This window comes from Myotis davidii, unplaced genomic scaffold (assembly GCF_000327345.1).
Source record: "Myotis davidii unplaced genomic scaffold, ASM32734v1 scaffold415, whole genome shotgun sequence".
NCBI classification, from domain to species: Eukaryota; Metazoa; Chordata; class Mammalia; order Chiroptera; family Vespertilionidae; genus Myotis; species Myotis davidii.
The window spans coordinates 366,496-378,770 of NW_006287951.1; the positions used below are offsets into that span (position 1 = coordinate 366,496).

Here is a 12,275-nt window from a genome sequence, read left to right on the forward strand (position 1 = left end):
CTCTCTCTCTCTCTCTCTCTCTCTCTCTCTCTCTTTCTCTCTCTCTCTCTCTCTCTTCCTCTCTAAAATCAATAAAAACAAACAAAAACACATTGCTTTCAGGAATTTATGGTCTGTCCAGTTTTGTATTAATGATGGGAAATTCTCACAAAAGTACTTAATTCCTAGTCAACTTGTCTGAGTAAGAGAAAGCTGCCTAATCAAATCATCTAGGAACAACTTGAAATGTAATCTGAGCAAAAAAGTTCCTACCTGGTTAAATTAGTTAAACGAAATTTGCCAACTGTTACATTAACTAAACATATTTGTCACTTTTGAGTTTCATGTCTTGTTGCATGTAGAGTTCTATATTGTGAAGAGAAGTTTAAGTTCTACTGATCTGAAAAAGTTACTTCAAAATCCAGCAGAATGCCGTAGTCTCTCACACAGTCACATTGCTTACAATTGTATAGGATCTTGATTTTTCTCATGATTTAGGTGTAAACTACATACTCACTTGCTTGTACCCATGGTCCATGGTGAGATGCATCAAGCCAGCACCTCTTCAAATGCACATTATGGACATTGCAGAAAACTGTGCATCATACAATTAACATATAACCTCACTTTAGCACAGACTTCCACTGTGTTCTTTCTTGCTTATTACTTTGAGTTTCAATATTTCTATTACGCATTCTTTCAAGAAAATAAAATAAACATAAATAATTTGTTTCTTTACAAGTTTCAAAGATTAAATACCCATCATAATTATCCCTCAAATGTTTATGCTCCAACCTTAATTGCCCAAAACACTATGGTACTTATTTATGTTAACTAAAGCTAAGGATTCAGATAATTTAATATAGATGTATGATTGCAGGATACATGTTCTTAAAACATGAGAAGACAAAAGAGAATGCTATTTATATGCCTCCAGGAGAAACTATTTGAGAAAGAGATCTTACTCTGTATACAATTAACCACGGAAACATAAATGAGTCAGTACCTTTAAAATGATCTTCAGATAAGAAAAGCCCTGAAGAAAGCTGGAATTCAGGAGGGGCAGTTAGAAAACACAGGAAACTTCACTGGTAACATTTCCATTCCAAAAGCTGTAACACCTCTCAAATATCGCATTTAGTACGTAATTTATGATACACATATGTTCAACTAATGTCATCATGCTGTAACGATACATGTAAGTTAGACTGACGCCATCATGTGGTAACAGGCTGACACTTACCCTTTTCATTGCCATTTGCATACGTTGGAGGCTTGTTTTTGTCAATGCTGTTAAAGCTCTGACTTCTCCTGTTTAAGTTAGAGGCTCCCTGGGCCTTGCTGCTGCTGCCCGCAGCGGGCACCCTAGAAGGTCCTGGAAGCCTGAAATAGTACAAGAAAAACTACATCATTATTGTACATTCTGAAAAGCTGTGGAACAGGAGGTTCTGAGCAGGGAAGTGTTCATCGGAAAATCACAACGCATGACGTTCTAAAACCTACGCAGCAGAAAATGTTGTTTTAAGTGACAAATAAATACCCAAGGTTTGAGAATCTTCAGGAAAAAAAAATCTTGTTTCACTTTTCAACCAATATAGCTCCAAAATATATTAATAATATAGAGCAATTAGAAATCAAGTCACCTTTAACTGAAAGAAACCGTACTTACCATACCCTGATGAATAAAAATTTGACTTAAATGTACTGTAACAATTACATAAAAAGTGAGGGAAATAATAACACTTTATTATGTTCTCAGGGCATTAACCAGCTACCTGCAGTTGTTTAAGCTGTTCTTATCACTGTATAGATATTTGTTTTTATCTCCGGTAGCTGTATCCTAAATCAACTTGTACATCAATAACAAGAAGAATGAAGTTGCTGAACCAACTGCAAAGAGCAACTACTTATTGAACACTTAAGCTAGCTAGCTACTCTAAAAGCCTGAGTGCAGAGCAAGGTCATGAGTCCACTAATTTCTGACCAATCTCATTGTCATAAACACTTTCATTCTCTTGCCAAAAGTAAGCACCTCACAAGTGTAGCCAACTGATCAGAGAGGCACTATAACAAGAAAGACACAGGTCTCAGCAGAAGGAAATCTCTGTTCGCAGAGAGACAATTTAAAATACACCTACACTGATGGTAGCTTCGGCTATTCTTTGTCTGTGAAGGACAGGGCATTATGAAATATGTGCAGAATGTCTTGAAATTAGAGGAAGTTTGACAGAAAGTTATAATCTTCAGTTATTATATTTGGACTATAAATATCAGTTTGGATCATTTCTTTTACTGTTTAAATGATTTCTATATTAAATTTTTAAGTATCAAAATTTTTTTGTGAATTGTGCTTAAAATGTACAATTACTATATTTTATACTACTAACATATCTGGTATATATAATAAAATTGATCCACATAAATTAAAAACTAGAAATTAAGAACTAATACTGGCATTCTGAGATATATTTAAATACATGATAGTAAAGGTTGCTATTCACTTGGTAGTGTTTGCTGCCACCATGTGAATGCCACTGTGTACTGCCGTGATAATTTCCTTTTTAAAAGAAAAAAAAAAAAAAACACAAAAATAACCCAGAACTTATAAAACATCACTACATTTTTTTACTGGTATCTTTTATAAAATGTCTAAAATAATGTTTATATCTGTTATATTGGTGCCTAATATATCACAATTTCACAACCAGTTGTGACAATATTCACATTTTAAATCAATTTACAATATTATTTAATATATTATTTCTATAGATGATTAGGAAATTGAATGCTTACATAATGTAAACACTTTTTAAAACAGTAACGGGTATTGCAAAATGGAATGAACATCAGGAAAACACAAATAGCAGCTTAAAAACAGAAGTCTTGATTTCTTGGAATAGTTAATAGTTTCAAAATGCTGATTGTATTTTGGAGTTTAAATATGTGGCTAATAAAGATCTCATCAACTATTTTGCTAATGAGAGGTTGTGTCATACACAAAATTAGAATTTTTTCCAAATGATTAAAGCAATTAAATTTTTGCTCAAATTGAATAACAGACATTGTAAGTAAAAGCACAATAACCACAGACACAGGGATTCTGAGAATTAGGGATTGCCCTCCGCAGAAAGGACTCAACTAATTAATTTGGCCAAATGTCCCAATCATAATAAATCTGAAAACTATTCAGGTAGACCCAGTCATTGATTTTAAAAGTTCTTTCCAAACTCACATGCATAAACAAACTTTGCCATCAAACTTGCCCTGCTTGCAATAAAAGTTCATCTGTTTCTAGAAAGCAATTAAAATGCATTTTAATCTTTACTGTGACCCATGAAGCCAAGTGATCGTTAGTTCTCAGTAAAACAAATTAAAAAATCCATTTGCTCTTCTCATTACCCTCATTTGACAAGCAGCCAGAGTTCCAGATCATTCATCAAAGTAATAAAAAGAGAAATGAGAATAAAGCTTAAAAAAGGAAGAAATCGAGACGTTCTATTAAATCAAAGTCCGTAAAATATATTTTATATGCATCAGTCTTGGAAGTGGCAATAAAAATGCTTATGTACGTGACAGCTCACTGTTCCATTTATAACATCTCTTCTAATTTTCATTAAATACCCTTTTAATTTGTCTCTCCAGAATAATTGTAATTATTATGGAAATGAACATAATTTAGAAAACTGAGGTGAGAGGCAAAGCACATACCTCAAGTCAAGGTATCATAAGCAGTCGTTGTGGTCAAACACTACGCACCATGATTCATTACCACAGCAGTGACCAGTAAACAACCCGAGATGCTTCCCCAGCCAATGAGAGGCACACATAATCACATAATAACCAGGGTACAAGACACATCTGGTGTGGCTTCGCTCAGCTGTTCCACGCCACCATCATGCCTTCAGCAACTTCACAGTGAAAAGGGAACCAAACACTTTCCACACATTTTCATATACCAGTATTTTCATATTTTCCAAACAGAAATGTCATGTATTATAACAGACTGTCTTTAAAATGCACACATCGTAAAGAAGCCAACATTAAATCTATGATAGATAAAAGAACAGGCCTGGCTGACCTGGTACTAACTTCCCCGCATAAGTCTGCCAGTGTTTCTTCATTCTGCTTCAAGATGTGCAATAATTAATGCATGCCCATCTCAGAAAGCAACTGTAACATTCGTGCGTAACTTCCAGGTTCCGTGACCTGAAGTGGGTTCTTCCAGGCAATTTCCCCCTTGACTCTCTCTAAGCCTGGAAGCTAGACTTCAGCCCAGTTGTAGCACTATGTCTGACAAACCTAAAGTAGAAGCAGCCAAATCCATTTTCATGATCTAACACAATCACGCTCATCCCGAGACTGCATAGGAATAAGCCTCTTAGTTAGAAGAATTCAGTTCTCTAAACTTTTCATCCAGAAGAATGTAATGTTTGAAAGCAATTAGAAGGATAGGACAAAGCATCATGGGGCATTTACTTGATTATCACTGTTAAGCAATACATTAGAGATAGTAACTGACCTAGTGGGCTTTTTTTGACTGGTTGCAATTCCACTGTGATTAGACTGAGCTGCATATCTGGCTGCCAGACTGTATGAGGAGAAACAGAGAAATTGAATTAAAGCGATTCTTTGAACATGGAAAGAAGGCACAAACTTACAAGGAAACTATGAGTTAATGAAATGCAATTGGAACATGTATACACATGTACAAAGAATAAATTAATTAGAAAATTATGATAATGCAACATATATAGCATGACATTTGATTATGAACACACTGTGAGATAATGGGGTGCACCCCTTGTAACGAAGTGTCATCGTTGACTTTAAAATTAAGCCTGTGTGATCCTATTCACATTATTGTAGTAGTCGTATTTTACCTTTTAAAATATTTAACCTTTGTAAATGACTGTGAAAACTTCAGGAAAGCTAAAGTTTGACTTATATAATAGAAAGGTATCTTCCTCCAAAAGTTAAAATGAAAATAAGAATATGAAATGAGTCATTATTTTCTTTAATAAATTCTTCTAATTTGCTATTTTAACCTGTTAGTTTCAAAACCACCTGATTAAAATATCTGATTTCTAATAATTTATTGTTGCTCTTCCATCCTAGATAGAGTGTTTTAAGGAAGTAAACTATACAGATGTTTTTCTGGAGAAAGAGTTACACAAAAATTGAGATTAAATTGGAGTTAAATTCTTCAAAAACAAACAGCAATTATTGACAGCTTTTGGGCATTCTTAAATTATAATTCTTAATGATTTTAAAATTAAAAAAATCTTTAATCAAAACCACACAAGAACACGTTATTTAAACCAAGTTTTGAAGAGCAGTGAATATGTTACAAACCAAACGAAAATGTGTACTTTGAGTTAAGCTGATTTCTGAATTACCCCCGGGGGTCTGAAATTGGTGACCTGAAGGATATGGTGAGACCTGAAACATGTTCACACACCCTGGGATGGTCATGGGTTGACTGATGTGTGGAGAATCACTTCTCAGGTGACTGGGATGACTCTGAACACAGTTGTTGCATGCATAGTTTCCAAGGCCTCCAAGGAAACAGGAACCACGTGGGGTGTTGGAATCAGGGAAGAAGGGTCAATTGGAGCCCCACTGCAGTAGATCCAGTTGCTTTGCTGCCATGCAAAGGGTATCTTAGTCAAGGATGGATTTCTTAAGGTGATGACATATTTCCCAAGTTAACTCTTACCCCGCTGAGCCAAGTCTGTGGCGGGAACATGCAGGTCCTTAAAACTGCCTGGCTAGACAGGGATAAATCCTCATGTCAAGGAAGCTTTTCGGGTTCACAGAGCACTTGTTTCCTCACATTTGGTTTGAGATACGTTATTACTTGCATATAGTATTGCTTTCTGTATTCTAAGTATACTGGACACTGAGTCAACTGGCCAACTGACGTCAGTAGCAATAAAAACAGAGGATAATCGAAAATAAAAACCAAAGTGTCTCAGTGAAATAAGAAAGTTAATTTAAAATTAAAAAATAAAAGTATCTAAAGTAAAAAAAAAAAACCTTTTGTGAATGTCTCAGCCTATTGTGTCAATCCAAGAGTAAGAACTATCTAAAGGTTCACCACTGGGGGGTATCCTGTAACTCTCCAAATTGAACACAAAATTAGCAGGAGAGATGGCAATAAAACAAGGGACTCGAAGCTACCTTATTGGTTTCTCTTCCACTTTAAGAAATATAATATCTAATATAGAAGTGAAAAAACAACAACAAAATTTAGAGAGATCGAGGAACATGACCCAAACCAATTTGGTCTTATGGCTCATATGTGTTTTCTAATCTCTTTCTTTTAGAGAAATGATTTTTCTTACGTCCTCTTTCTTCAAATACTTACATGCATTCTTTCACTTAGAAATTTGTTTCTTACCTAAGATTTCAAGTAAAATATACTAGAAACTAGAATTAATGTCTGCAACCTGCTCCAGGTCATCAATATCAACTGAGGAAAAGATGTCCATTCCCATGATCCTCAAAAATCACTATATTAAACTCCCCATTTTCCTTCTTTTATTACCCAAGTCCTAATCAGATCCTTTAATTTGTTGATTTCTCTTCACAGCATCACCATTTTTTTTTTCAGTCCTATGGGCTTGAAACCTTAATTGTTGATTCTTCCCTTTTTCCTTTTAATTCTTGCAGATATTTAATCAAGACCATGTCATTTGCATCTACTTTCTCATTCAGTTTCCATGTTTATCACACAACTCAAGCTCCCAACTCTTCCCACAACACCTGTAGCTCCTCTTATTTTTCTTAGTTTTTTGTTTGTTTGTTTAAATCTGGCTCTGACTTCCTACACAGCAGAAAAGCATCCCCCCGCAAGAGTGCTTATAATACAGTGGGGCCTTGACTTACGAGTGTCCTGACAAACGAGTTTTTTTGAGATACCAGCTGTCTCTCGGCCGATTTTTTGCATTGAGTTGATAGAGTAATTTGAGTTAACGAGCTCCGTCTAGGAACGAATTAAACTCGGAAGTCAAAGCCCCACTGTACCATTTTCCAATTTACAAATTTATAAACAGACTATCAAAAAGCAGGTGAGTAGATACAGCTAACACAATTATTAGTAAAACAGACACAAGGGACATGTAGACACAGCTCTGAGGCAAGTAGGGTAGATTAATAAAGTCAGAACACCAATAAACTATGGATTTTTCAGACATCTGATCTGAAGATTGCATATTTTTTTCCTGAAATGTTGTCAAATGTAGCTAATAAGTGGCAAAAATATCAGAAACAAAAGCACAAAAGAAATAAATACTTTGAGACTCACTGTGAGTTCTACTAAAGGAAGTATCAGCTCATCTACTTGATAAAGTGGAATATCAAGAGAATAGTTTTATTTCCCTTAACATGGAACGGAAAAGGAGACTAGAGACAGCCAATTTAAAAAAAGGCTGAAACTCATCTGGTGTCCAATACACAGAAAGATTCAAACTGCCAGAACATTTTAATCCAGCCTCAGTGCAAATTCCCAGGTGGGACTGTAATATCCATTTACTATAAGGAAAGCTTCTCAAAGTAAACATCCTGAATTTCAATCACCTAACTAACCACTGGGCCGCGCTACTCAAAGTGCTGTCCACAGACCAACAAAATAGGCACCACCTGGGGCTTGTCAGAAAGACTGAATCTCAGGCCTCCTCTCAGACCTACTTGAATCAGAATCTGCATGTTAACAGAATCCCCAGGTGCTTCGTAGGAATAATAAAATTGAAGGTGCTGTGTCTACAGAAGACCCACAAACATACAACCTTGACAAAAACAACAACAAACTTGTAGTTTCCTAATTCAAACTGCATAATCTACATATCTCCTGCACGCCTCATTTAGTATCCAGCTGCTACTTCAGATACTGTTGACTCCTTTCTTCCTCTAGAAACCTAATCTCATCTTTTTTTAACACAACAGTTATCTCTCCAGCCACTCCTCCTATTTCCCAGATAAAGGTCCACTCATTGACCCCTCCCCTAAATTTTGTACTATGACCATGAATAGTTTCAAAATCATAATCCTAGGCATCAGCTAATTTTTTCTCCATTCTTTTTATAGCAAATCTATATTTTATACTCAAAACTCAATCTTAATCTCAGAGTCTCCTGTCTAAATATTTCACTGATACTTTTTAGATATTCCAACTAGACCTACCACCTACATTTCTGCCAGGTATTCCAAAAACATTCAAAATCTAACTCATTTTCCTTCTTTCAAAACACCCTTTCTCTCTGATTTTGCTATTTAAATTTGGTGTCCCCAACATTTTCTCCATTGAACATTATGGAGTTGTCCTGATAATTACCCACTTTTTATTTTTTACTTCCTTGCCATTTATTTCCTGGACTCTAATAATACTTCTTCATTAGTCTCTGTTATCAGTCCATTTTTATTTCCAGGCAAATCAAATCATTCTTCTCACAGCCAACAGAATTAACTTTCCGAAGAAAGAATGGATGGCAATCTCTTTCTTTGAAATTGTTGTTGACTCTACTTGTCTGTAGGATAAAATCCAAGTTCTGTGATTTGGTTTACAGATGCTTCAGCATGTCTCCCATCCTCTTTTACAGCTTCAACTCCTCTGTACATCCTCCACCCCACGTTCTCCACTGTCACCACACCTCTTCCCTGTGGCCTTTTCCCCATTGCTCCATGGATTTTCTCATGAGGTTTCCTTCATCTGAAATACTGTTCCTTCTTTTACCCACATTACAAAGTCTTATTTCTATTTCAAAATCTTGCCCGGACATCAACTCAAGCTGAAGCATGTTTCAAGTCCAGAGTTAGTTTTCTCTCCCACTGGTGCATAGGTCTTTATTCTTCTCTATTTAGTTGACATGGAAATTTATCAGGTTAAATGTCTGTTTCCTGACCTGATTGTTTTTTGCTCACCAGGCCAGACATAACATTATATTCTTTTTTTTTCTTCATTCTCAGTTCCTCTCATGAGGTTGGTATGTGTTCAATAACTAAATGACTTATTAATTTTTACTGGGGAGTAGTATTAAACAATGATACAACACATCATTTCATCTAGGAAAATTGTTTCAAGAACGGAATGATCAAAAATATATTAAAGAGAATACAGAAACATACTCATCTTCATTATGTCCTTATTAAGTGACAGGCAGTTTATATTTTCTCATTTCTTTCTTTCTTTTTTTTGCTGATTTTCAGGAATTCTTTATTTTATTGAACTTACTGGGGTGATGCTGGTAATATTTGAACACTAAGTAATTTGTATAAGTTATACCTCTTGTAAGTAGCAGTATTGAAATTTAAATTTTCGTTTGTTAGTTTCTATAATCCGTGCTCTATTGTGTCATAACATATCATCTTCTTGCCAACTGAATACAAATTGTAATATTTTAATGCTTCTTTTGCAATTAATTATTTGCCTTGTGGAACTGCAAATACCTCCAAAATACTATAATAGTAATTTTATATGTCATACAGAAAATCAATCTTCCAATATCAAATAAATCTACTTTCAACAGATACTCTTCAGCATTCAGACAGATAACATTAAATAATTTCATTCAACAGATCACATGTAGAAATCTAGAGTAGGCAGTAACAAATGTTAAAGGGTAAGATACTTTTAGTATCAAAGCAGCTCTCCTCAAATAACTTCCAAGTAAACACTATCTTTAAAAACTTTAAGCAGCATGTTAGTCAGGGAGAGAAAATATGGCATATCATTTATAACTTCCCACTCCCATGCCCATTGCACACATGACCAATCAATCACAGAACTTTTTTTCTTCTGCTGCTTCATTAGCCTCAAAATTCTTGGCCAGGATTCAAGAAACACTTATTAATAAAAAATAGAATAAGAGTAAAAATTATTTTCATCTCTCCTTTAATAATAAGGTAATATGCAAATTGACCCTAAAGGTAGAACGACCAGAACGACCACTGGACTATCACTATGAGGCGCACTGACCACTTCTGGGTTTCTTTTCCCGGCCGGCAGGCTCCGATTGGCTAATGGCAAATGGGGAACTGGGGGTGGGTGGCGAGGGATGTGGGCGTTGCCAGGCCAAGACCCCTGGTATAGGGCCAGCAAGTAGGCAGGAATAGCTGACCTCTAGGTCCCTTCCCCTGGCTGTCAGGCACTGATTACCTGATGGCAAAGGGGAACCTGAGGTGGATGACAGTGGGGTAGGCTGCAGGCAGCTGGGGAAGATGGCCCTGATCTCAGGCCAGGCCTAGGGACTGTACTTGCGCACAAATTTCATGTGCTGGGCCTCTAGGTGTGTGTGTGTGTGTGTGTGTGTGTGTGCTGGCTCCCAACTGCTCACCTGCCTGCCTGCCTGATTGCCCCTAACTGCTCCTGCTTTCCAGCCTGATCACCCCCTAACCGCTCCCTGGCCAGCCTGGTTGATGCCTAACTGCTCCCCTACATGCCTGATCTCACCCCTAACTGCCCTCCCCTGCTGGCTTGGCCATCTTTCTCAAAGCAACTCACACAGGGTAAACCTTTCAGAACCTTTAAGTCTAAGCACTATACAGAATTCAAAAGTGTCTCAAATATAGAATTTAATAAATGTTTTGTTTTGTGATATGTGGTTATATGAAAATATATAGTTCTGATATGCTTAGAAGATATAGCATATTTAATATTTCAACCAGAGTTTCATGTTAGATTTATACTCTAGATTTCACAACTAATTTGAAAGATAAGAATAAATATCTCAGAAAATGAGGCATTCTTCAACATCAAAATAAACCTTCACAATTTGCCTTTAAGAAGGTAGCAAACAAGCTACCATAACTCTGAATATGTTTCAAAAGGAATATTCTGTGGTTTGCTCTCTTTAGCCATAAATGTAGTCACTAGAATTTTGTTCTGAGCCCTCCTCTCGCCCCTCTTCCACCCCAGCTTTATACAGTTTTCTTGAGTAATCTCTTCCATTGCTATGGTTTCAATCAATAAAACACAGTTAAGCTAATGTTCTCAGGTCTTTATCTCTGGCCTTGACTATTCTCCCAGGACCACACTAGAAATGGCCCCATTGAAATCTCAAATTCATGAAAGCCAAAGCTGAACTTTTCCTCTCCACCTCCTTCTCTTCATCTGTCTCCATTCTTACATTATTATTTTATTCTTTATTGAAGTACATCACTATTCAATGAGACAACAAAAACAGAAATGTGATGACTTTCCTTCACCCTTATCTCCAAACAGTCCCTGAGATTGCTGCCCTGGAGAGACCCTGCTTAGCCATTATTCCAGCGAAGCTGCCAGACACATGAAATAAGAAGTTACCTTAGACGTGGATTCTCCAGCTTCAGATGTTTGGCTTCCCAGCAGCTCCCTCTAGAGGTGTGCCCTGTCTGATACGTAGGCTCACAAAATCCCTCAGAATAATAATGGCTATTGCTTTGTGCCATTGTACTTGTTTTTTTGTTGTTGTTATTTTTTTTTTGTTAATCTTCACCTGAGGATATTTTCCTGACCAAGGCCAGGGATCAAACCTATAACCCAGGTACGTGCCCTTGACCAGAAATTGAACCCATGATTCTTTGATGGGTGAGGCCAACACTCTAACCACTGACCCACACAGGTTTTTTTGTTTTTTTTCAAACAGAAATAGATACCTTTAACACAGTTCTAGCTACACTTTTTCCTTGGCTGGGTGGTGGCCATTTTCCTGATGGTGAAATGACATTTCTCTCATCAGTGCCTTCGCATGGGCTCTTTCCTCTAACTGTGGTCACTGATCACTGTACTCTGTTAGCGTACCTGCTGAATGATCTGGGTAAACAGGTCTTCTGATGGATTGTGGGCAATCTGAAAGGTAAAGCATCGTGGTTTCTCAGCCACATATCTAGCATAATTCTTGGCATGTAGTGGGGGCTGAATCTTTATTTGTGGAAAGATAATATCGGAACTTTCAACCACCAATGTGGGAGGGGGGGAAACTGGGCTCTAACATAATATATAAAGAATCACTAGAAATAATATCATCTGTCATTAAAACATTTCATTTCATTTCCATATGGCATTCATTAACTATGCCCAACTGCACAGTGATTGGTTAACACATACAAGTCAGGCACAGCTCGGCCAGTGTTTGCTTAGCGGTTGAGCATCGACCCTGGAACCAAGAGGTTACCAGTTGAATTCCCAGTCAGGGCACATGCCAGGATTGTAGGCTCCATCCCAGTATGGGGCACGCAGGAAGCAGATGATGGATGATGCTTCACTCTCATCCATGTTTCTATCTCTCTAGCCCTCTCCCTTCCTCGCTCTCTAAAAACTA

At 36.8% G+C, this 12,275-nt stretch overlaps 1 protein-coding gene across 1 annotated transcript in view; it reads right to left on the minus strand.

Moving 5' to 3' along the window:
• NAV3 (neuron navigator 3) overlaps positions 1 to 12,275 on the minus strand; it is a 351,070-nt gene that overhangs the window by 209,768 nt on the left and 129,027 nt on the right. Inside the window, 2 exon segments of the mRNA XM_015561356.1 lie at positions 1,223 to 1,362; positions 4,499 to 4,567. Of these exon segments, the coding sequence (XP_015416842.1) occupies positions 1,223 to 1,362; positions 4,499 to 4,567 (209 nt within the window).